The sequence below is a fragment of the Muscardinus avellanarius genome (assembly GCF_963383645.1).
Source record: "Muscardinus avellanarius genome assembly, chromosome: 4".
Classification (NCBI taxonomy): Eukaryota; Metazoa; Chordata; class Mammalia; order Rodentia; family Gliridae; genus Muscardinus; species Muscardinus avellanarius.
The window spans coordinates 75,690,507-75,718,257 of record NC_137789.1 but is presented as its reverse complement, the minus strand read 5'-3'; the positions used below and the strand labels follow the sequence as shown (position 1 = coordinate 75,718,257).

The 27,751-nt window shown below is 38.1% G+C and overlaps 1 protein-coding gene across 5 annotated transcripts in view; it reads right to left on the bottom strand.

Annotated features, from left to right (window-relative positions):
* ASPH (aspartate beta-hydroxylase) overlaps positions 1-27,324 on the bottom strand; it is a gene marked incomplete at both ends in the record, with an annotated part of 234,514 nt that extends 207,190 nt beyond the window's left edge. For all 5 annotated transcript variants that reach the window (XM_080693660.1, XM_080693661.1, XM_080693662.1 and 2 more), the window contains one exon: positions 27,204-27,324. In XM_080693660.1, coding sequence (XP_080549786.1) covers positions 27,204-27,324 — 121 coding nt within the window. The remainder of the gene's footprint in view (positions 1-27,203) is intronic.
* Between the last annotated feature and the right edge of the window lie 427 nt (positions 27,325-27,751).

The following is a 27,751-nucleotide window of genomic DNA, read 5'->3' as shown; positions in this document are numbered from 1 at the left end:
CATGTTTAAATCCCTTGACTTCTTTAAAAAACTAATTTCTTTGTTTTGCTTTTTTATTTCCCCAATTTTACTTTGAAATTTTTTTTTAGTATACATAAGCAAAACATAGGTAATGAAACACCTATTTACCTTACAATTGACATTTTGTGCCATTTACTTTCTTCATATGTATATAGGCATATATATATGCATGCGCACACACACACTTTTTTAGTTTTTTTTTTTTTTTTTTTTTTTTTTGGCTTGGATTCCCACTTTGACCAGAAAAAAGGATAAAGAAAAAAGTTCTAATATCATGTAACATTCTACTCTCTATCAGAACCTATATGTAAAATTCTATGTACTGGGAATTAGTATTCAGTTTGGGGTAAATTCTGTCTATGAGCTCAGTAAAATAAAGTAAATGAAGAGATGAAGTATATTATCTCTTATGTGTCTTCCAATTCTAAAAAAATATGATTCTAATTCCAACAGCTTGACTCTTAAAATTAAATTACCAAAGCTGGGCATTGTGTCACATGCCTGTAAGTACCAGTACATGAGAAGCTGAGACAGGAAGATTGCAGATTGGAGCCCAGCCTCAACAACTTAGCAAAACTCTCAGCAACTAGCAAGACCCTGTTTCAAAACTAACAAAACAGCTGGGCGTGGTGGCTCACACTTATAATCCCTGCGCTTGGGAGGTGGAGACAAGAGGATCGTGCTGGCTTAAGAGACCCTGTTTCCAAATAAAAAGTGTAAAATAAAATAGGTCTGGGAGTGCAGCCTGGAGGCAGAAGGGCTTCCAGGAACCCCAGAACCCCAAAAAACAAAACAAACAAACAAACAAAAACCCTAACAAAATAAAAAGGGTTAGGGGTGTAGTTCTGAGGTAGAATGCCTCTGAGTTCAATCCCCAGTACAGACAGAAAGAAAGGGTAGAGAAAGGAAGGAAGGAAGGAAGGAAGGAAGGAAGGAAGGAAGGAAGGAAGGAAAAGATTGATTAAATTATCAGACAACAATGGGGAAAAAACAGTAATTTCTCCACGTCATACAAAATATTTTTCAAAAACAATCACAAAAGCTACACATAGAGGAAGGCAAAGAAGCATACAGCTTACTTATGAGACTTACAGACCAAAACCTCTAATAATACTGTTTAAAACTTTTAAAAAATCTTTACAGAAGAGAAATCAAGAACTCAAGGGTAACTGGGGGCAGTTTCAAGGATATTATTAGAATAAATTAGGAAATTTTGAATACAGACTTTACAGGTAACAGGAATCCCTACTCTAAACTTCCTGAGTGATGACTATTTTATGTTTATATAGGAAAATATCCATGTTCTTAGGAAAAATATGAAGATTTAGGGATAAAGTATTTTGTGTTTCTGTGTATGCATGTATGGATGTGTTACTGGTGATTGAACATAGGGCTTCAAAAAGCTGGGCAAGTGCTCTACCACTGAGCTATATCCCCAATCCTTTTTTAAAACTTTTATTTAGAAGTAGGATATAAACCAGGCATGGTGGCACACACTTGTAATCCCAGCATTTGGGAGGCTGAGACAGGAGGATCGTGGTTCCGAGACAGCCTCAGCTACTTAGTGAGGCCCTTTGCAATTCAGTGAGACCTTGTTTTAAAATAAAGAATAAAAAAATAGGGGTGTAGCTCAGAGGTAGAATGCCCCTGGGTTCCATCTCCAGTACTGGAGGGGTGGGGGGGGGCAGGATATGGTGCCACAAGCTTCTAATCCCAGTATTTGGGAGACTGAGACAGGAAGATAACAGATTTGTAGCCAGCCTCAGCTACTTAGTGAGATCCTGTTTCAAAATAAAGAATAACAGACCCAGTCGTGGTGGCACAGGCTTGTAATCCCAGTACTTGGGAGGCTGAGACAGGAGGATCGCAGGTTCCCAGCCAGCCTCAGCTACTTAGTGAGGCTCTACACAACTTAGTGAGAACTTGCTTTCAAAATAAAGAATAAAAAATAGGGTTGGGAGTGTAGCTCAGAGGTAGAACCCTTGGGTTCAATCTCCCTAGTACCACCAAAAAAAAAAAAAAAAAAAAAGCGAGTACAAAAAAAAAAAAAAAGTTGAGACAGGGTCATACTAAGTTGCCCAGAGTTGCCTTGAATGTGGGGTCCTCCTGCTTCAGCCTCCCAAGTAGCTGAGATTACAGGTATACCATCATGCCCTGCAAAAGAGTAAAGAATCTTGATTTAACTTTCAAATGGCTCAGCAGCAAAATAAATAAATATATTAGTTAATGAATACACACATACATACTACATACATACAAACATGGAGTTGGGAGAGACCAAAAATACAAACACATTTGCATGCTAACAATTTCTGATTCTATATGAAGAGGATATGCATTCATTGTACTTTGTAACTATCTTGGAGCTTTGGATTTTTCAGATGAAAATACAAATATCTATCTAGGCCAGAAGAGTCAGAATCTCTTCAAGTAAGGGCTAAGAATCTGAAATCTTCTAAGCTTCCCAGGTTCCTGGAAAGCCAAAAAGCTGGCAAGAAAAGGAACAGAGAGGGGTAGTAAATCCAGGTGGATATTATACAAGTCTTAATATACTAATCTTTATGCTATTTCAAAACACAAAGTTAAAATATTTAACATATTAATAAAAATAAACTAGATTTATTTTTATTTTCATTTTTTATTGTTTTGTATTGATAGAATCCAGGGGCATGCTATCTCTGCGCTACACCTCGAGCCCTTTGTATCTTTTATTTTGAGACTGAATTCTGTTCTGTTGTTGAGGCTCTTGCTAGGTTGCTGAGGCTGGCCTCCAACTTATGATCCTCCTATCTCAGCCTCTGAAGTATTATTGTTATTACTTCAAAGTGTAGGCATGCACCACTACATCTGGCTAAGAAATTGGATTTTTAAGAAGATTTTTTAAAAAGCCAAGGGTTAACCTTTTAAACCAGTCCTGAAAATATACCAATTCCACTACTAGTCTCAAAAAACAGAAGACAAAGAGAACCTGTCTCTAACATCTTCTACTTGTAAGTTTTGCTTCCTCGTTTCCGACTGCTTGCTGGACATTCTCAACTGGATGCTCTGAGTTTTGCCTCAAATTCAGCCAGGAGACTAGATCTATGTCCTCTGCCATGGGAAAGCCAATGTGACACCGAAGATGGGGCTGCCTGGTGAGAGGGCACTCCTTTCCAGGTCAGCCATGAAGAGCGCATTGATCCCTCCTGCACAACAGGACCAGAAACCCTTCCCCAAAGTCCTCCCTGGAAAGGCCATTTAACCACCGCGGCACTTTCCCTCCTAACATGCATCCCCCAACTCAAAGCCCCCATTTCCAGATGCAGCTCACTAAGGCAGTGGGACTTAAACCCCCTTCTTCTCACTCAGGTCACAGAGTGTAAAGGTCACTGACCAGTATAACGTCTATGAAAATGCATAAATTACTTTTAAGTAGCTTGCACTTAGGAAACATATAGTGTTTCCAAGTGTTCATGCCTTTCTAAGTACTTAAGAAAAGCCTTCAATTCTAGAATTTGCCTATGATTGTCATGAGACATCAACACTCACTGAAGGGGCTTTTTCAGTTCACCACATCATGCAGGCAACTTCCTGATACTTTCAAGTAATTAAAAAAAAAAAGAAGAACAAAACAGTTTTTCAAAACCCTACAAATATCTACTTCTTCAAACCTCTTTTAGTTTATCCCTCACCAATGAATTTGCTTTGCAAAGCTCTGTCAACCTGTTCAAGTCCATCTTTACACTGGGGCCATTCTTTTGCATAGAATATTTTTCCTCCTTGTATGATATTTCCCTCACAGCTTTGTATTATACTCAAATTTAATACGTATTAATTTGACAGGTTTCCTTTGAGGATGACAATACCTGTTAAGTCCACTCTTTGCATACAGTTCCACAGTAACCTGTAATTCCAACTGTACACATGATCAGTGCTGACCATCTTTGCTCAGCACAGGGGAATTTCCAGAGACACTGTCAAAGATCTTGATGAAATTGAGAAAAATGACAAGATTATATCTTGACTAGTATATAGTCTATGAAAATACATGAATTACTTTTAAATAGTTTGTACTTAGGAAACCTATAGTGTTCCCAAGTGTTCATGACTTTCTAAGTACTTAAGAAAAGCCTTCAATCCTAGAATTTGCCTACGATTGCCATGAGACATCAGTTTATAGCTGCTCTGAATTTACCCTTCTTTCCTTTAATAAAAATGGGACATTTGTCCCTTGAGTGTCTTTGCCACCTGTTCTAATTTCCATGGATCCCCAAAGGTGAAATATATAGAAGGCTTTGGTTGGAGTTGTGGTTTGGAGATGTCTGAAAAGTCTGTGTCATGTACAGTCCCATTAACCTCAGGACACAGTTAACATCTTATTCCATTCCACAAAATACAATATAAATAAAAGTTACTTTTATCCCAACTCAATGGTAAAACAAATCTAGCATAAACAGAATGTGTTAAACACACACATTGTGTTTTGACTGTGTGCCCCACCCAATATCTTTCATCTGTACTTCTACTCCCAGCTACATCCTAATCAAAATCAAAGTGATGGTCCATGTCACCACCATGTTTAGAGATGTCCCCTTAACCCTATTCTCATTGATTTATTTTGCCCTAAACCCACTCTAGGAGTGTGATTCCCCCAAATAACTTGACCAGCTACCAGGCTGAACCCTTTATAAAGTTACAGACATGCTAATGATGAGGCAGAAAGCACAAGTATGTTGTCGAGTACAGACCTGAGCAGACTGTGCCTCTCCTACAGCAGTGATCAAATATTTTAATACCACACTGAATACAAGTATTTCTTAAATAGAAAAAGTTGGGTCAACATAAGATTAAGATCAGCAAAACAGGTACCTCCAGCTCTGTAAACTAACATGGACTTTAAGACATGAATAAAAAATTCAGAATGGCAAATTTTAAATGATTCCCAGTTTTCTCTACACATCGAATATTCATTCACTCAACAAATACTCTAAATCTCTGCCCTATGCTACAGCAATGAATAAGAGGCAGCTTACGTTGTGAAAGTTGAGAAAATAAAAAAAGTCAGGAAACTACAATTGGTAAATACTATATTTGGGTAAAAGAGTATGTGTGATCATATGGATGCAAATAATCACTTGGAATCAACTTTAACTTGAAATATATAGTATTCTAAAGTATAAACTGTTCCTAATTGTTCTTTACAAATATTAAACTGTAAACTCCATGGTATTATATATTTTTAATCAAAATTGATAGATCCTAGGCTAAATCAAAGAGGAAATAGTCATATTTTTTACAAAAGAATTCTAAAAGCCAAAATGGAAAGAAATGTTTAGCAAAGTACTCCACACTGTACCATTAACAGAATTTTAGTCCCAGTCTTCTGTCAGGTTTAAAAATAAGGGTGGGGGCAGGATCTAAATCTTGCAAAGTAAGCAGAACTTTTCTAGTTTCACAAAAGTACAGAACAAATGAAATGCTCGCCTCACTCAACTTTCTTCCCAACAAAAGGAACCAGCTCTGCATTTAAGAGTTTGGAGAAATGCCTCTGTGGCCATAAAACTGTTTCCTAAGGGAGACAATTCCAAAAGCTTACTGCAGAAAAACCTGTAGGCAGTATCTTAATGAGCCCTGGTTCCTAATGGGTGTGTCCACCTTCTCATTAATTCTGTTGCTTCTTTGGTTCTGCCAATTATAAACATCACTAGGAAATTTGTCTTCTTGTTCATAACCTAAAAAAAAAATCTGTCTATGCAACACATCATTTTTAGATGTAGAAGACATACAAGAAAAGCACTGTTATCCTGTGCATCAAAACCCTTTAAGGCTACTAGAGAAAACTATTTACCTGTATCTGTTCACTACAAAATCTGAACGCCTTTTGTATAATGAGTACCTACTTTTTTTTTTTTTTTTTTTAGTGTATATGGCACTGGGAATTGAACCCAGGGTCATTCTACCTTCAAGCTACACCCCAGCCCTTTTATTTTTTATTTTGAAAGAGAGTTTCATTATGTTGCTGATGGTCTTGCTACATTGCTAAGGCTGGCCTCAAACCTCCTGTCTTGGCCTCTCAGGTACTAGGATTACAGGTGCATGCTAAGATACCTGACTTTAATACCTACATTGACATTCAACATTCATATGCTATTGAGTATTGAGCACCTACCATGTCCAGCCAGCCATTTTAACACCAGAACTGGAGAGAAAACAAAACAGGGTGATAGGCATCTCAAACATTAGCAGTATTTCTCCCAGGCAAGCAATTACTCTTGACCACTGATGGCTGCCTTGCAGCTTTTCATATGGATCCAGTGCCCAGCATGGTTTCACTCTTAGAACAGTTGAAAAATATCAAAACAAAATACTTGTATACATTTATTGGTGTATTGTAGTCTCACATGATAATAAAGTTCAGAGTGATAAAGATATACGTGCACAGCACTTAAGAGAAATTTCATTAATGTGAGAAAACTGTAGGAAATTCACATTCCATAAGTAAAGTTTCAGTGGAACAGTTGCACTCCTCTGCTGGCCCTATAGTCCACAGATGCTTTCGGGCTACAATACAGAGCAGAATAGCTGTGACAGTGACTGTGGCCGCAGTGCCAGTCACTGACCTGAACCATCAGGTCACTGCTCTGCAAGCCTAGTTCAGATGAGCAGGCAGACACCAATATAAACCAATGAGAACCAGGGAGTCTTACTCAAAAGAAAAAGGACAAAGAAGCCCCTTTTTTTCCACTAAATGTGAACAAGGAGCTATGTTAATGCCCACTAACACTGGTTACCTGCTGGGATCTATAGGGAAATCAGCTTTATTATTCTACACTGAGAATAAAAGTGGAGATGTAGAAGGATATAAATCTGTGAAGACAACTCAAACCACAGATCACTCCACACCTGGAGCCAGCCCTATCTCTGGCATCCTTTTCAAATAAAATAAATTTCCTAATTATTTCTGTGAGTTTGAGTCTGGCTTTTCTCCCTAATAGCACCCTTACACTCAGATAGGACTGACAGTTTGTCTGCTTATTGGAAATATCACCATCACTATATATAGAACTATATTTTTGAAACTCTTACTATAAGCTACTTTGCAGCTGATCTTTGTGACTATGATGTAAGTACTATTTTTTTCTCTATTTTTTTGCGGTACTGAGGGTGGAACCCAGGGTCATTTTATCTCCAAGCTACACCCCTAGCCCTATTTTTTATTCTTTATTTTGAAACAGGGTATCACTGAGTGGCAAAGGGCCTCAATAAGTAGCTGAGGCTGTCCACGAACCACGATCCTCCTGTCTCAGCCTCCCAAATGCTGGAATTAGAAGCGTGCGCCACCACAACCAGCCTATTACTTTAATTATAAAGATGAAAAAAGAATTAGAGATGCTTGAAGAGTTTTGATGATTACTCAAGATCAAAAATTAGAAAGTGGAAGAACAAGTCTTTGGGTCCAGTGTAATCTGAGACAATCTTGATGTTTAATATCATGATAGGCTCACGTTTCCATCTGCTGAAGACACCATATCACATGTTTTATAGAAGATGGTTGGGAGGGGAGGGAAGTTTTCAAACCAGTCTAGTGAAGAACATGAAGGGAACACAGGGAAGAATGATGAAGAAACTTATCTTGTACAATATGTAGGAGTCAGACGGGATGCAAGGTGGTATGCCATGCCAAAGGATATGCCTGCAGAGTGGCTTAGTGTGGTCGGAGCACTGACAAAAAGTCTAGAGAGGGTAGGAGAGGAAGATCACAAAAAGTCTCCTATGTCATACTAGGGAATCTGAACTACATTCTGTATACCTTGGGAACTACTTGAGGTTTTCAAATAAGGAAATGGATATGATCTTACTTCCATTTTATTTAGTAGTACTGGGGACTGAACTGAGGGGCATTCTACCTCTGAACTATGTCCATGGCTCTTTTTATTTTAAACAGAGTCTCATTAAGTTGTGAGTCTTGCTAAATTGCTGAGGCGGGTCCTGACCCTGCAACCCTCCTGTCTCAGCCTCCAAGTACTAGAATTATAGGGATGTGCTACCATGCCTGGCTTCTTATTTCCACTTTATAAAGTTGGCTATACAAAAAGGATGAGGAGGGATCTGTTATGAGTACGTTACAAATAATAATGATCTAAAATATTCAAGTAAAGTAGCTTTAGAGTCCGAATTGGGACCTAGACTCCCGTGTCAACTTACTAGTTCCATGATCTTGACAAATAATCTCTCAAACCTTCCATTTCTTCATCTACAAAAACTTAGAGAATTACTGTAGAAGGATATGGTGAAACAGATGTAAATATGTTAACATCTCACATGTCATTAGTACTTAATAAATGGTAGTTATGTATTTTCTTCTATCACTTTTGGTACCTTTAAGTATGGCTCAGGAGTGCCATCAATCAATAGTAGCTCATGGTACAGACGGTGTAGTACAGAATTCAAGGAGGGCAAAGCCAAGAATCCATGAAGACTGTGCTTTAAGAAGTATAGAAACAAGAGAACAACAAATGTAGGATTTAGATAGTATGGATTGACTTTATCCAGAACAGCCTGAAGAGAAGAAAGAAAAAAAGTAGCCCATGCTATTTATATGTAACATTTGGCTAGGTAGAGTACACAGAGTAAAAGATTACATGGGTTTTATTTTGGTTTTTGTTAAATGAGAAACACTAAAGCAATGGTGCATACTCTATAGAAAGGGAAGGAGGAGGAGAGTTTCCAGAAGACAGTTGATGACTTAAGACCAGAGAGAAAAAAGTATCCCATGCCACTGAGGGTTCCCTGGGGTGGCCCAGCCCTCCACCCAGCCTTTGATTCTCTTAGGTGGTTGGAGACCAAAGGACCTTAATGGCCGTGACTGCCAAGATGTCAAGTATTAACTGTAGTGAGACTCATCTCCATTTAACCCACCACCCTCCCATGCGGAGTTTTACTGCACCTTGCATTAAAGATTTGCTCTGGCTTTGCAGACATCATAGCTCCTAGATCTTGTCAACCTGCTAGGAAGATGATCAGCCTTATGCTAGTTGGTTCCCAATGCCATGCAACTCCAAAGACAACCCCAGCCATTGCGCACACACTGGGGAGATTAAAGGAAAACCTCTGGTTTCTTTGCAAAATGGGAGAGAGCCATTTGCTAAAATCAAAGGGAAAAAGTATGGTATTCACTCAAGGAATTAAGGATTTGGAATAGCCTGTGTTGAAAATTTTAGTAAACATAAACTAAGAACTTGCAAAAAACCTGAAAGGCACTTGAGAGAGACTAACCAAGGGACTGGGTCTTGACTATAGGTCAGAGTTTATTTCCAGTTCATTCCAAATAAACAAGCTAGTGAACTATGTTCTCTCTTACTCAACCCCACTCCTCCCTGCTCACTCATCTTAAATGTCTCAAGGACCACAGAGAATTCCAAAATAGCTCAAGGACTTATTAATCCAAGCCCCACACTGCATCTAGAAAAATAAAATAAAATAAATACAACTTGCTTAAGAGCCATGTACCTTCATGTACATTAATTTCATCTTTAACATGTTCTACCTCAGCTGAGTATGGTGGTACATACCTGTATTCCCAGTACACGGGAGGCTGAGACAAGAGAATCGCAAGTTCATGGACAACCGCAGTAAGTAGTGAGACTCTCATCAACCTATGAAGATCCTGTTTCAACATAAAAGTAAAATATGGCTGAAGGTGTAGCTTAAAGATAGAATACCCCTGGGTTCAATCTCCAGTAGCACACAAAAGAAAGATGCTCTGCATTCATAACCTTACAGACTAACCTGTAATTGAAACACCGGTCTATGTTTGACACATGCATCTATTAATACCTCCAGAGCAGCAACAGAAACTGTCAAAAACTGTGCCCTGGATCTGTGCTGGGCATGGTAGGCCTCTATCTGCAATGTTTACAAATAAACTAATTGGCCAAAAGCTACAAATAATCAAATAAGTCTTAAAATCCAAGAAAACAAGCAGTTTGCTCTGCTCATGAAGAAATAAGCTCAATTTTGAACAAAGCAATGTACAAAGTGCTAGTCACTACCATATAAGGGGGAGGCGACCTATCAGTCAGTCAAACCAAATTACCAGTGATGGCTTAGCTTCCCACAAATATACAACATTCGATTTTATAATGAAAGATTTCACCTTAATAAATTCAGCAGAACAAGTTTTAATGGAAAGATAGGAGAGGAGAAAGGCCGATCTTGATTAAGGAGCATCTTCACCTGAACATGTGTAAAATTATGAATAAGACATGGTTAACCTGGCCAACCATTGGTGGGGGGGGGAGAGAAAATGGGGGTGGGTGGGAGAGGGCACCAAATATAGTGTAAATGTATACTATTTATGTTCAATAAAAAAAATTGTTAAAAATAAAAAAAATAAAAAATAAAAAAAAAAATAAATAAATTCAGCAGAACATTGCTTTGTCTAAAAACAGCTACAATTTAAGGGAGCTTAATACTTAGTGATTTTTAAAGCAATTTTATTACAAAGTAATAACAAGCATATGATAGCTATATTCTGTTTACAAGAGTTATAGCTAAAACCACAAACTTTTTGCCAGGAAATTTTGAAACTTCAAAGACAGAAAACATTTTAGAAAATAACTTGCTCAAGTGGACCTACAAAGAAACAGAAAATGTAGCCAGGCATGGTGGTGCACAACTGTAATCCCAGTACTTAGGAGGCTGAGACAGAAGGATCACAGGTTTCAGACCCTCAGCAACTTAGAGAGACCCTGCTTCAAAATAAAGAGAAAAAAAAAAAAAAGAAAGAAAGAAATGGGAGCTAGGCATGGTGGTGCAGCCTTGTAATTCCAGCATTCAGGAGACTTGAGAAAGGAGGATGTTGGTTCGCAGACAGCTTCATCTACTTAGTGAGATCCTTTGCAACTCAGTGAGACCCTGTTTCAAAATAAAGAATAAAAACTAGGGCTGAGGGTGTAGCTCGGAGATAGAATGCCCCTGGGTTCCATCCCAGTACTGCAAAAAAGAAAAGAAAAAAAAAAGGAATGGGGGTGTAGCTCATGGGGGTGTAGCTCAGAGGTAGAAAGATGCTGGGTTTAACCCCAATACCAAACAAACAAAATAAACAGAAAATATGTTAAACAACTGGAATCAAGAAAAAATAAAATTTAAACAATCCTACATACATTAAAAAAAAAAAAAAAACATTTCCCTCATGTCCATTCAACTGCCCTGTACAGGATGAAATAATGAATCAAAGAGTCCTACCGAATAACTAATTCTATGAAAAAAAATACCAAAGAATAGAAAACAAGAAAACACTTCCAAACTCAAGTATATAATTAAGAATAACCTTGAAAGCCAGGTGTGGTGGTACAGGCTTGTAATCCTAGTATACAGAGGCTGAGACCAGAGGATCGTGGTTCACAGACAGCCTCAGCTACCTAGTAAGGGCCCTCTCCAACTTATTGAGACCCTGTTTCAAAATAAAGAATAAAAAAATAGGGCTGGGGGTGTAGCTCGGATGTTGAATGCCCCTGGGTTCCAACTCCAAACCCGCAAAAAAAAAAAAAAAAAAAAAAAAGAATAGCCTTGAAAACAAAACCAGTTAAGAAAATTATAGGTTAATTTTACTCGAGTATTAGTTGGCAAAACTAAACCAAGAATACTGAAAAAAATGAATAAAATTACTAGGTTATTTTCCCCAGAAATATAATGGTAGCTATAAACTAGAATACCTGTTATTATAATTTACCAACTAAAATGCGAAGAGAAAAATCATGTATATAATATCAATAGAAATGGAGAAGTCAGGTGTGGTTGCATGCACTTGTAAGCCCGTATTTGGGAGGCTGAGACAGAAGGACTACAGGTTCAAAGCCAGCCTCAGCAATTTAGTGAGGCTGCCCCCAACTTAGTAAGATCCTGTTTCCAAATAATAAAATAAAAAGGGATAGGGATGTAGCTTGGAGGGAGAATTCCCCTGGGTTCAATCCCCAGTACCACACACACAAAAATAAAAAAATAAAAAGTAAAAAATAGAGAAAATAATCAGTACTGATAATTAGTAATAAGGCAAGAAAACTAGAAAAGAGGAGAAAGTGGAGGGGGTAGAGGGAGAAGGAAGAAAAAATGGAAGGAAAACATTCACAAGCTATATCCAGTATGAAAATGGATTAGAAATTGTTGACAAAATACTAGCAAATAAAACAATGTGTTAAAAGGGTAACTCAAATTAAAAAAGTGAAACTTCAATAAAAGAAAAATATATGACAAAATTCTTAAACTAGACAAATAGCCCCCAATTTGATAAAAGTTGCTATAAAACATCAGTTAATACTCTATTTGTTTGAACAAAGCCAGAATGTCTGCTCTCATTATTTATATTTACCAGTGTGTTACAGGGGCTCCTCCATAGTTCAGTAAGGAAAGGGAAGTCTGGAAAATAAGTTAAAATTGTTTCCACTCAAAGATGACAAGACATTTACATAGAAAAAAATCCAAAGAATCAATAAAAATAACCTACTAGAATTTAAACCATGAATTTAGAGAGGTCACATGGCCTAAGACACGAGTTCTATGTCTATACACTAGTAACTGGTATGTCTATACACTAGTAACATAAAACAGCAAAATGCAATTTTTTAAAATACCATTTACAATAGCATTAAAAACACAAAATACTTAGAAAAATATTAAAAAGAAGTGTATAAGAGTTCCACATCAAAAACTATGAAGTAAGGTCTTAAGGAAAGTAAAGACCTCAATTTTTAAGAGATTATCCACTGTTGTGGAATGGAAGACTCAGCCTCAGTTTAGGAGGTGTTAAATTTCCCCAAACTTGATCTACAGACTCGATATAACTCTTATCAAAGTCCCTACCATGCTTCCCTCTGTAAAATATGACCAGCAAATTCTAAAATGCACTTCAGAACTAGGCCAAAAGAAACAAAAAATTTGGTTTTAGTAATACATAGCTAAAGTAATCAAAATTGTGGTACAAATTGAAGAACAAATAGATAATACTAGTTACAACAGAATAGGGAGTCCAGAAATAAACTTATCCGTGCACTATCATTTGCTTTTTTTGTGTGCGTGTGGTACTGAGGATTGAATCCTGGGGCATTTTACCTCAAGGCTACACGCCCAGCCCTATTTTTTATTATTTATTTTTAAACAGGGTCTCACTAAAGTGTGGAAAGCCTCCTAAGTAGCTTCAGGAGCTTTGTGAGTAAGATCCTCTAGTCCCAGCCTCCCAAGTACGGGGATTACAAGCGCACATTACTACACCCAGCTTCATTTGCTTTTTTGACAATGGCACCAAAAGCAATCCAATGATGAAAGCAAAAATGTCTTTTGAATGAATTGTGCCAGAAGTGGATATCCTTGCAGAGAAAAAAAAGCTATCCTTAATTAAGATTATAAAACTGAAAATAAAACTAAAACTATGAAACTTCTAGGACAGCTTTGTAACCTGGAAATAGAAAAAAATAGAAAAAGATTCTTAAAACAGAAAAAACAAAAGCAGAAAAGAAAATATGAGTATCCACATTAAAAGTATTTGCTCTTCAAAAGATACTATTAAGAAAATGAAATGGTAAGTCAGAATGGGAGAATTTTTTTTTTTTTTTTTTTGGTGGTTTTCTGGAAACCCTTCTACCTCCGGGTTACACTCCCAGACCTATTTTTACACTTTTTATTTGGAAACAGGGTTTCTTAAGCCAGCATGGCTTGCTTCGAACCTGTGCGATCCTCCTGTCTCCGCCTCCCAAGCGCGGGGATACAAGCATGTGCCACCACGCCCAGCGAGAAATATTTTAAAAAACATATATCTGAGAAGAACTTCTATCTAGAATAAAGAATTATCGCTAAATAATATGAAAGCAAAAAATAAAATATAGGCAAAAGAGCTAAACAAAAACTTCACAAAAGATAATATGTATGGCTAATAAGCACAAGAAAAAGTGTTTGACATTATTAGTCATCAGGGAAAGGCAATTGTAAATGATGAGAATGCATGCATACCCAACAGAATGGGTAAAATTTTTAAAACTAGCAACACCGAATGTTGGCACATATGCAAAACAACCAGAATTCCCACACGTCAGTGGGAGTGTGAAATATACTGTACAACCACTTTTCAAAACAGTTTGGCAGACTTTTAATAAAACCAAACACACACCTACCCTCTATCCCAGTAATTCCTCCCTTTCATTTGCTCAAGAAAATGAAGACATACTTCCAAAAAAAAAGACTTCTAATAATATTCATAGAATTTTCTTCATAATAGTCCAAAACTAAGAATAGCTCAGGTGCCCATCAATAGAAGAATGAACAAACAATTGTCTCCCAATGGAATACTTCTCAGAAATAAAGAAGAACAAGGTATTGGTATATTCAACAACACTGATGAATCTCTAAACTGCGATGCTGAGTGAAAGAAACCTTTACCCAAAAAGGTGCTTACAAGGTAAATTCTAGAACAGACAACACTAATCAGAGTGGGAAAAAAAGCTTAGTACAATGAGGGTGGCAAGGCGTAAGCATAAGAACCTGGGGATGAGTGAAATAATCCTTAATAAATTGTTGGCTTACACAGGTAGACACATACAAACCCCTCAAATTTTATACTAAAATGTGTGCAATTCACTATATGAAAATCGTGCCACTGAGGGGTGAAATTATAAACAAATGTTGAAGCCCTAATTAATGGTATACATAAATATTTAAGAGAGTGAGGCTAAATTAATGTCTACAACTTACTTTGAAATGAATAAAAGAGAATGAGATGACAGAAACATACCAAAATAATTACTACTATAGAATCTAAGCAATGGAAACTTTCAGTTTTGGGTGCAGTTTTAAAATTTTTCCATGATAAAAATACTATTAAAGGCAAGCACAGTGGTGCAGCCCTGTAATCCCAGTACTTGAAAGGCTGGGACTGGAGGATCACAGGATTAAGACCAGCCTCTTAATCCTGTATCTCAAGGTAGAGCTTCCCTGGCTTCAATGCCAATACCCCCTCATAACAACAACAACAAAAGATACCATCAAAAAAGTATAAAGTAGCTGGGCGTGGTGGCAAACACTTGTAATCCCAGCATTCGGGAGGCAAAGACTAGAGGATCGCAGTTTGTGGCAGCCTCAGCTACTAAGTGAGGCCCTTCGCAACTCAGTGAGACCCCTATTTCAAAAATAAAAAGGACTAAAAAATAGGGCTGGGATATAGCCTGGAGGTACAATGTCCCTGGGTTCCATTCCCAGTACTGCAAAAAATATATATAATACACACACACACACACACACACACACACACACACACATACACACACATTATCAAGACTAACTCTGGTATAAGATATGAATGACTTTGGATAAAATTATAAGACAAATGGAAAATGATATTATGCTTATGAATAGGAAGACTCAAGATCATAACCATATGTATTTGTCCCAAGTTGTTCTATGAATTCATCAAATCCCAGTCAAAATTTTGCAATATTTCCATGGGACTCACTTGAGAAAGATATTTTAAAATAGAGCAGTATGGATAAGAAAAGGACGATGGATATGGATAAGCAAGGACAATGGTGAAAGAGACAAGGTAGAAGGAGCATACCCTGCCAGATGTGGAAACAATAACAAAGCTATAAAAAGCAACACATGAGATATTGCTCCTTCATGCCTGTCTATACTTACAAAGTATATACAGAAAAGAGCTGATACTGCAAATTCTATAGGAAGAAAGCACGCAAATTTACAGTACAGAAAATTCTCATTACGTCAGTCATTCTTTTAAAAAATAATTTAATTAGATCCCTATCTCTACCTCACAATACCTACAATAAAAATCTACCTCTAACAGTAAAAATCTACAAGCAAATAGGAAATTTCTGATCTTTATTTTTGTTTTTTTTTTTAAGTGTGTGTGCGTGTGTGTTATCAAGGATACAATGGGGTGAGGGACATTATACGTCTGAGCTACATGCTCCGCCCTATTTTTTTTTTCTTTTTTCTTTGAAACAGGTTCTCACTAAGTTAAGAGCCTAAGTTGCTGAAGCTGGAAACCTGTGATCCTCCTGTCTCTCAGCCTCCCAATACTGGAAAGACAAGTGTATGCTGCCATCATACTCAGCTGAAATTTCAGAGCTCTTACAAGACAATAAGAGAATATTTTATGATCTGTGTTACAATAAGAGAATATTTTATGATCTGTGTTACAGAGGCTGTCTTAAGGCACAAAGACACAAACCATAAGACAGAAAATTTAAAAATCATACTACCGATAAGATAAAAATTACAAAATTCTGTTCAACAAAACAAAAAATTATGATGTGAATACTCATAGTCTGGGAGAAGTCCCTTAAAATGCAAATAATCAAAAAGCTCAAGATTTAGAAAAATTCTACAAATACTAAAATATAAAACAAAAACAGAAAAATAGGCAATAAGTACAAACAATGAATTTACAGAAGAGGAAATATAAATGGCTAACCTCACTAGTGACCAAAAAAATGAAAATTTAACTCACACACTTGCAAATATTAAATCTTACCAAGAGTAACTGCACAAAAGGAGTTATTCATTGTAGGTAGGAATATGAATTGATACAATCACTTTGGGACACAAAGAAACAATACTTAGTTAAGGTTAATATGTGTACCTATTATGACCTGACAATACCAGTGCAAGAATTAACCCTAAAAAAGCATTCAGGCGTGCGCGCGCACACACACACACACACACACACACACACACACACACACACATAGAAGAGTATTAAAAGCAGTACTGTTTGGAAGAAAGAACACAAATAAAGTGGTCCTAGCAGGATGGCTCAATGAGAGGCAGCACATTCATACAGTGAAAGATGACATATATGAAAATATAGAACCAGAGCTTGGCAAAATCCCAAAAGGGGTCTAACTAGTTAGGAACCAAGTAAAAGAGCACAATTTTGTATTTCTATACACAGGTATACAGATATACTTTCTCTTTTTGTTGTTGTTGATTTTTCGTTTTTGTTTTGGTACTAGGGATTGAACCCAGAGGCATTATACCTCTGAGCTATACCCCTAGTCCTTTTTATTTTGAAATAGGGTTTACTAAGTTGCTATGGGTTTTGCTAAATTGCTGAGATTGGCCTCAAACTTGCAATCCTGTCTTAGCATCCCAAATACTGTGATGACAGGCATGTGCCACCATACTTGGTTCTTCTTAATTCTTTTTTATTTAATATATTTTATTGGTGCATAGTAATCAAACATCTTAATGGGATAAAAAAAAAAACTTGTGGAGATATACATGCACACATTACCCAATTAGCCCTTATCCAATCCCTATCTCATTCTCTCCCCCTCCGTCGGTCGTCCCCATGCTTGATTTAGTGATTGACTCTGATATGTTTATTTAAGTACATCATGTGCTTTAAATAGTTTCCATCTTCCCACCTCTCATCCCCTCAGACAGGTCACCTTAATTGCTCCTCTATAGGGCCCCTTCTTCAACTAGAGTTCCTCCTATTTCCCATTTCTCTCTAGTTTTTGCATATTAAGAAAAGCATCTGATTTCTTATTTTTTGGACATTTCCCTTTAGCTGCTATAATTTTGCTCTCCTTAATGGCTGGGTAAAATTCCATTGTGTACATATTGCATAGTTTTGTAATCCACTTATCTGTTGATGAACATCTTGGCTGGTTCCATAGTTTGAGAATGATGAATTGTGTATCTATGAACATAGATACTCGTGTGTTGGTTTGGTAGCTTGGTTTTCTTTTTTTAAGATAGATCCCTATAGTCAGTATTGCTGGGTTATATGGTAAGTTTGTTTTCATTCTTCTGAGGATATCCCATGCCATCTTTCAAAGTGGCTGCATTAATTTGCAATCCCACCAACAATGCACGAGAGTTTCCACCTCTCCACACCCAATCAATTACAATATATCTCTTCCTTGGAAGTCCTATTTTTATTTTCTATACTATTTCCCATTTGCTGAAATCATGACAGCCAGAAGGTGAGTGACTTTGATGAGATGATCCACTTACACCCAATTTTTTAGTTGAGGTCACTTAGTTCTGGAGATCTGCTGAGAGATGGGGTGAGATAGCTGCATCTTCAAGTGCTTCCTGACCACACGATTGTAGGGACCTGCTGGTCCTTTGCTGTGCAGCAGGCCACAGTCCCGGCCTCGCAGGCCCCAGCACTGGCCTCTCCACTCAGCAGGCTCCCATCCCATTCTCACAGCTCCGGGCACTGGCCTCATGGTGCAGTATGCTCTGGTCTCTGTCACTGTGGGCAAGTTGTCTACAGAAGATTCCAGTTTTTCTTCCTTCATTCCTTCTTTCATTAATTCATTCGTTCATTCATTTATTTGGTGGTACTGGGGTTCCTGGAAGCCGCCTTCTACCTCCGGGCTATACTCCCAGACCTATTTTATATTTTTATTTGGAAACAGGATCTCTTAAGCCAGCGAGGCTGGCTTCGAACCTGTGCAGTCCTCCTGTCTCCTCCTCCCCCCAAGCACAGGGACTACAAGCTACAAGCGTGCACCACCATGCCCAGCCATACGTTTTTTAAGTAGGGGAAAACAGTATATGTCTTTTGCAATAGCTAGGAGCCCGAATAACTAGAAGCAATGAATTCTGTCTCCCCTCCGAAGGCAGAGGTCCACAGCTTCACCATGGAGAATGGGATCTGCTGCTCCGAGCACACCCCATGTCCCAGCACCGCACAGAGGAGCATGGTGGCCATGAGCGCTGTTGTCTCCCAGGATGCACAGCACGCTGACTGGCCCGGCTACGCAGAGTTTCCTCTGATGTGCCCCAAACATTTTTCTTACATGGTATGTTGTCCTGAGTTCCTGAGCATGTGGGGCAGGAGTATTCTACTTTTGGGGAGATTTCTTCAAAAGTTCAGGGTGGAATGGATTGGATCTGTCTGCCTCTTACAAATATTGGCCTCTGCCACTGCCATCTTGGTTCTCTCCTGAACATTTTTCTTACATAATATGTGGTCCAGAGTTCCTGAGCATTTGTGGCAGAAACCGAGTCCCTGAGCATTTGTGGCAGAAACTGTCTACTTTAGGAGAGATTTCTTCAAAAAATTCAAGGTGGATTGGATTGGATCTGTCTGCCTCTCCCAAATACTGGCCACCGCTGCCATGTGGTTTCTCCTCTTCAATATTTTTTTAATAAAGAAAACAATATGGGTCTTTTGCAGAGGTTGGGAGCTCGAGTACTTAGCAGCAATGAATTTTATTTCCCCAGCAAGAACGGAGGTCCAAGGCATCACCACAAAGAGCAGGATCTGCTACTCCAAGCACATCCCAGCCCCCAGCGCTGCACAGAGGAACACGGCAGCCAGGAGCATGTTGTCTCCCGGGACTCAGGGCCTGCCAGCCAACCCAGCTATGCAGGGCTCCCTCTGACGCTCCCCGAACCCTTTTTTTTTTATATAGTATGTTGTCCCGAGTTCCTCAACATGTGGGGCAGGAGTAGTCTACTTTCGGGGAGATTTCTTCAAAAGTTCAAGGTGGATTGGATCAAATCTTTTTGCCTCTCCCAAATGCTGGCCGCCACCTCCACCTCTACCATCTTGGTTCTCCTCCCGATCATTTCTCTTACATAGTATGTTGTCCAGAATTCCTGAGCATGTGGGGCAGGAGCATTCTACTTTTGGGGAGATTTCTTCAACAGTTTAAGGTAGATTGAATTGGATCTGTCTGCCTCTCCCAAATACTGGCCGCTGTTGCCACCGACATCTTGGTCCATCTCCTCTATCTATTTTAAATATGAAGTCATGACTGAAAATATCTTTGTACATTGTCTCAATCAGATATTAAACCAAAATCTGTTGTCCAGGGTTTCTCAGAGGAATACATGTCCTATTCGGCCGCTGCCAACCGTCACCACTGCGGCTGCCATCTTCCACCCAGGAGCTTTCATATATACATTTTAAAAAAATACATTCACATGTATGAACACATATACCTTGTATATTTACATATTATCTATTATAAGGAAGTATATGAGAATGATTATCATAAAACTCCTAAGAATGGTTGGGTCAGGTTATCACAGAAGAAAATTCATGAATTTGATTGTGTTTTATTTCTTCACCTGCATTGTTGGTACATGGGAATTTACTACTTCACTCTTTATACCAATTTGTAGGTGTTAAATACGTAATATTTCAAACAATTTGAAAGAGTAGCAAATAGAAATATTTTAAAAATAGAGAGATGGCTCTCCATCAAAATGCAAGCAATAATTTACAAACTATTAAGAAGCCTCTCATTCAAAATAATTTGATTCAAGAAATGAAAAGATAAAATTAAATGCTATATATGCTTTCAACAACTATTTACCACACAGATTTTATGTTCACATAAGAAAACAAGTTGCTCCTAAGACCAAAGGGGCTTTCCAGTATACCATTTCAGGATAACTGAAATTAAAAGCTGATTGTATAAGACAGGAAGAACAACTATGCATACTAGAAATATAACAAACAAGAAACACAAATTAGACAGGATAGAGCAAAATTGTTAACAATAAATGCCTGTTATAAATAACTATCAAGTTTATGTAAAATAAAAAAGGTGCACCAGTGGTGTATATGGAATGAAATTATTTTATCAAATAATATTCTCCCATTCTAAAATTAGACTGATCCTTGCTGGCTTCTGTATAGTATGAGTCACTGGGTTAAATATGTGGGCACATGTAGAAATGCTGGCATTTCGCCATGTTCAGCCATAGCTTTTTCCACTACCAGGTATCTGGAAACCCTGCCATGACTAGACAACCCTCACTTCCCTGATTTAATCCAGTAATCTCTCCGCTTTGGAGCATAGAAACCACATAGGGCAGGAGATGATGATCCTAAGACTAAGCAAGCCACCCAGATGTCACAGGAGACTAAAAAGAATGCTACAGACCAATTTTAATAGATCTTCTCTAACTTTTTTAAACTAACTGACCAAGTGAGTTTAAAATTCCTTTGACTCTAATACATTATCTATACCAATCTCAGAATTAAATAACATTTAATGATTTGCCTTTAAAAGGTAACTACATTAGCCAAAGATAATATGACACATCCCTGAAAAATAAATAGCAACTGCAAAGCAAATGTTGGAAGTACCCTCATACCTGAGGAGCAAAACATAAAATTAAAATATCATCTTGGCTCCCGGAAGTGTAAAAAAAAAAAAGAAAAAAGATTAAAGAACAGAATTCCAGAAAACACTCCTTAGTGGAACACAGGGGAGAAAAGAAGGAAAAAAATGAATATACCTGAATCTCTAGTCTTCTAATTGTAGGATGGACGAGACATGTGTTAACACGCTCACAGACTTATCTAACCCACAGACACATTGCAGAGCAACTAGACTGGAGCAGTGAACACAGCAGCCAGCTGGGTGCCACAAGATCTCTCAGGCAGCTAACGTTTTTCCCCAGAGACTCAGGTACACTAAAGATAAGTTCTATTTGTATTGAATTTTTTATTTAAATTTATTTTAAATGACACAGAGAAATACAAAATTTGCACATGTTAATGTGCAAAATTAATTTGTACATCTTAGTGGGATACAATGTAATGTTTCAACATATGTATCCTTTGCATAATATTTAAATCAGGTTAAACACCCATTTCCTTAAACATTTATTGTTTCTTTGTGGTGAACACTTTGAAAATCCTTTTTCCTAGCTTTTAAAAATATAGAGTACATTATTATCTATAGTTACCCTACTATGCAATAGCATAATGGAACTTTTTACTCCTAACTATGCATACAGGTTTTATCAATGGGAGGCTAAATGAAAATGTTTTGTTCCTTAGTAAAAAATGAAGTAAAACAATTTACAAGAATTGGAGAAGTACTGTACCCAAAATGCAAACTAAATTGCACATTGTCACATTAAAATAGCTAGAATAGCGTCAAAAGACTACATTGTATCTGATCTCTAGTAACAGAAATTATAGGCCTTTCAGATTAGCAAATAAATCAGCAACTTCAAGGCTGATATGCAAAACATGATACTGACACAAATTTATTAAGAGGTCCTCAAAGCCACAGAACCTAAGGGCACTCTACCACTGACATTCGCAGTCCTTTTTTATTTTTTATTTTCTTTATTTTGAGACGTGGTCTTACTACTTCACCCAGGCTGGCCTCGAACTTTCAATCTTTCTGCCTCAGCCTCTTGTGTAGCTGGATTTACAATATAGGCCACTGCACCTGGCTAACATTTTATAATAAATCATTATAAAATTCCAAGCCTACAATGACTTGCTTGGATCTACACTTTTTAGATTCTCCTGGGGTTTGTACTCCCCCCTACCATCAGAAATACTTTAATAGAAATACCTGAGAAACACAAAGACACATAAAAATTTGTTTCAAATTATTACAACCTGAAAGAATGCTAAGCAGAGAATAATTCTTCCTGTTTGAAGAAAATAAGCTTAGAGATTCTGAATGACTTGCCTAACAGTTCTTAAATAAATATGAATCCAGGTCGTCAGACTCTTTCTCCCAAACTGCACTGACTTTCTGAGTAAAGGAGAGAGGGGTTCTTTGCTTGTTTCTGTTGGGATCAGAGAGTTCAGGAGTTAAATCTCTGGTATTAACTAAAAGCAGAGTAGATAGCTCATACTGGCTTTTATCCATGTCACTCTGAATATGTAAACCTCATATATTCATTTTTAACAATCTTTGTAAGACAGATTATTTGAACCCAAGACTATATAAATCTTTGGGACTCCTCAGCGAAAGGAGCAAAAGGCAATTAGCAGCATATTGTATATGTTATTACTTAATAATCTAAGATACTGCAAGTAGAAAGATAAAAGAAGAAACAACCAAGACCTATCAAATAAATTTGTGAGTATAAGTGAGATTGCAAATTAGTGTAGCCTCAGAAAACTGGGAATGGAACTACCATGTGATCAAGCCAACTATACCAATCCTGAGTATCTTTCCAAAGGAAATGATAACATAATATTATAGTGGTACATGCATATCCATGTTTTGGGCAGTGTAATTAACAATAGCCAAGTCATGGAAACAGCCTAGGTAGCCATCAACAGATGACTGGATTTCAAAATTATGGGGTATATACACAATGGAATTCTACTCAGCAATAAAGACAAAATTATGTCATTTGCAGGAAAATGGAGGAACCTGAGGAACATTATGTTAAGTGAATGTAGCCAATCACAGAAAATGAAGGGTCATATGTTTTCTTTCCTCCATGGAAGCTAGGAAGTAACTGGGATAAGTGGGACTTTAGATAACAGAGGAGAAACCCCTGTGGGGAATGGAGGGGAATCTAGGAGAAGATATGAGGGGATTAGATGAAGGAAACACTTCCACTGAGGTTACGTACATGTATGAAATTATCAATGACAATCTCAATACCATGCATACAGAAAGGGGAGGGAGCTCACCAAGTGCTGTGTGCACATATGTCACTATCACTCTGACCTACATTATATTAGTGTACAATGCACCAATAAAAGTATATTAAAAATATCTACACCTAACCTAAAAATTCATGGATATATCTTTTACAGATACTTTATATAAATACATATGAAGTTGGGCGTGGTGTTTCATGCTTGTAATCTCAGCATTTGGGAAGCTTAGTCTGGAGAATTGGAGTTCATGGACAGCCTCAGCTACTTAGGAGACCCTCTGCAACTTAGTGAGACCCTGTTTCAAAATAAAGAATAAAAAATAGGGCAGGAGGTGTGGCTCGGAGGTCGAATGCGCCTGGGTTCCATCCCCAGACCCGCAAAAATTAAATAAATAAATAAATACATATAAACAGATTTAATTATAAATAAGATAAGCCTAAATAAGGCTGCTTGGGACAAACTCTTACTACTAAATTTCAAAATGAGTTAAAGATATTTAGAGGATATTCATCAGTAGCTGAAATTTATTAAGTAGTTGTTCATCAATAGCTCTAAATACATACTGATTAAATCATAATAATTTGTTGTATTTTTTTATTAGTGCACTATAGTCATCTCACATCTCACAATGGTATATATTCACACAGTACTTGGTGCCCTCCCCACCACTTCCCCATTTCTCTCCCTCCCAATACTGAGTGTCCAGGTTAACAATTTTATATTTACATCACATAAGTCCCATGTGGCATAATAATTTTTAAATGCCTGATTGCTATTACATAACTTGAAGCTTCAAACTGGGAGAAAAATGTTCTACAGTGACACCTACTGGTCAAGTGTCATATAGAGACAGTATACTTGGACTGAACAGGCAACTAGAAAGCAGGTTAGAAGCTACAAGGGTGGAGTGGATGATACTGAACATGGAAAAGCTAAATAGACAAAATAGTTTACACATACCACTGTCTACGCATTACAAAATAATCCCAAAGAAATCATGAGCCTTGTTTACTAAAGACTTTTTAAATCAATAAATTTGAAATTCTTCCTCTGCCCCCAACTGACCATGCAGATCAAATTTTATATGCAAATTAAAGGTAAGAGGTACAATGAATTCATGCTTCTTTCATATTCTGAAGAATAATACTAAAAAAGGTAAAATTAAACCCCAATTTATCACTTTTCATTTGAGTTTAAGAAAATGAAAGGCAGATATCCACTTTAAAAAATACTTTCCCTACGTCTGTTTCAAAGAACTGGATTCTTTTTTCTCATATTGTTACATAAAAATCCAAAAAATATTTGAGGTGTCCAATATGACATCAACTTCAGATTTTCAAAGCAAAATATCTCAAGAAACTATTTGAGATCATATTCTCTTCTCAAACTAAGATTTTTTTTCTGCCTTCAACATAATTTCGTCAAAGGAAATGTAACTAATGGCACAAAAAATATGTGCTTTTCTTCAATAACCAAGTGTATCCACGAGAGAGCTAGAAATAAATTTGACAAACTAAACTTCAAATTCCCAAGAGATCTCACATGCTATAAAATTGAAAACTCAACTATAATGAGGTACATGCTAGTCGTGATTCTTCTGGTAACTAGCTGTGTTTCTGTGAACTTAACAACTTTCAATGAACAAGACAACTTTTCTAGGGATTAATTTTCTGACCTCTATAATCAGAATAAGAAACTAAATGAGCCTGAAGGTACTGCCACTCTTAAAATTTCTTCAGCCCCTAAGATTTTCCCAGTAGAAGGGAATGGTTTGCATATTAATATCCAATGTCCATGCCCAGTGACCACATAAACACAAGGAAAGAAAACCTAGTTTTATCTTTCAGGTATATCCTACTATGAGAAAACAATATAAAGAACTACACTTGTAATATAACTGTTTAGGACAATAAAAAGAACCCCAGTTTCCATCTCTGGGGCTTTCAACCTCACTTATAGTTGAAGCTCAATATACACTGGGGGAAAATATGGGCTGCAGAAGAAATATGCATTATGTAACACACAGGACATCAATTCCAACTCCTGAATCCTTTTGGGTTTTGTTTGGTTTGGTTTTCTGTAACACAGGTATTTCTCTTTTATTTATTCTTTTACATACTATATCTCATGACAAATATGTAATCATTGTATGAAATGATTAAAAGGCCATAGATCCTCAAATACAGATTGCTCTAAAACACCTAGATAATGGAAAACAGAATATGTTCATTTAGGTCCTGACATTTCCTATACTTACCAATTTAAAATGGTTTATTTTTTGGGTAGGGGTGACACATGATGCAAATTTCTTAATATTATTCTTACTAATAACAGGCCTTATAAAGTTCCTTCATTAGATGCAAAGAAAGAAATGGGACAAAGCAAGGCTGGGGGTTTACCTCAGTGGTATAGCATGCTCCAAAGACCTGGGTTCTATTCCCAGATCTTAATGGGGGGGATAGGATTTTACTTTTACATCTACTGAAAACCTAAAAATAACATTGAAGTCTCTTTTTTTCCATCAGCTTTCTCTGCTAAGTGTCTAAGCAGCACAAAAGACTTCTCATTTAAAAATGTTAGAAAGTATAGCTCCAGGTGTCGTGGTACATGGCTGTAATCCGAGTATTTAGGAGGCTGAAACAAGAGGATCACAGGTTCAAGGCCAGCCTGAACAATTTAGTGAGACCCTCAGCAATTTAGCCAGACCCTGTTTCAAAATAAAATAAAAAATAAAGATGGGGCATGTAGCTCCAAGGTAGATTGCCCCTGGGTTCAATTCCCAGTACAAAGAGACCAGAGGCAGTTAATCCATTCCTGTGTGTGATTAACTGACATTTAAAGACTACCGAAAAAGGAACACACATTTTAGGTGAATTGTTTAATAACTGGTTTTGACCTTCAAACCGTTTGTATCTTTTTCCATTAATAATACAAATATTAGTACTCAGAAATGTAAATGTGTGCAATGGATTTAACTGCACTACTTTCACCATTCAAATTCATTCATTCACTAATCAAATATTAACTGAGCACATATTATGGTACAAGACTATTCTAGGATTTAGGGATACAGAATAAAAACTAGGAGAGAGCAAAAAAAAAAAAAGACAATACACGTGAAAATAATACAATGTGTGCTATGGAGGAAATCATTTTTTGAAATACAACTATAGTTAGATTTATTTTCTTGACACACATTAGTGCACTGTCTGTAGATGTCAGCACAGACTCTAAATCATTCCAAATTTACAGTTCACATGTGTATTCCACTTTCAGTATCCTAAAAAATGAGTCAAAGGGAATAGGAAGAAAAAAAAAAACAGTGAACCACTGAAATTTGAGCTGAAGCAGATTTAAAACATCTGCTCTCTCTTTACTGGGTTAAACACAGGAAGGAGAAAGGTGAATATCCAATCGACTTTTTTCTTTAAGGGGAACCAAAAAGGCTAGTCCAGTATTTTATGCCATTCTTTAGTATTTTCAAGGCAACCGCAACTTGTGTTACAAAAACTACATAAAACTATTTTAAATTTTTTCCAAGAGTATTCCAATCACTCCCAACTGCCCGCCCCCACCTCCTCTGCCCCCTCTCCTCTCGGTTTCTCCTAAACGCTGGTGATCAGGCAGGAACTTTTTTTCCCTGACTTTGGCTCACTGTCAAACACCCCACAATATGCAAGGCAATGATAAATTCTTCTCTAATCCCATCTTCCAATTCCACCAAAAGCCACGAAAGCGCGGACAGCCGGCCGCGGCGGGTCCCCGCGCCCGCGCCCCCGCCCGCCCGGCCTCTGACCTCGCCTCGCCCCGGGGCCCGGGCTGCTGCTGCCGCCGCTGCTGCCCGCGCTGCCGCTGCCCGTGCTGCCGCTGCTGCCGCTGCTGCCGCTGCCGCCTTTGGCATTCTTGCGCTGGGCCATCGCGCGCTCCGCGGAGCTGGCGAGGACCAGGGAGCTTCTTCGTGCGCGAGTCCCGGGGCCGCAGGGGCTCTGACCAGCGGCTGGAGCTGCACAGCTCCTGCAGCAGAGCCTCCCTCCGCTCGCCCGCCGCGCCACCGACACCGCCGCCCGCGTGCCGGCTGCGCGCGCCCGGCCTCGCGCCTCCCTCCCCGCGCGTGCGCGAGCGCGCGGCTGGGCCTCCGCCACGCCCCCGGAGGGCTGAGTGACGGCGACGCCAGCCAATCGCGAGGGCCTCTGGGAGGGGCGGCACCTGGCGCGGCTTCCCTCCCTCCGCAGACTTGGGGCCGATCCCGAGCGACGCGGCAGCCTGCGAGCGCGAGCGGCTGCGGCTTTCCAGTCTTCCCGGTCCTTTGGAACGTGGCAAACGTGGAAGCCGACCGGGCTCTCG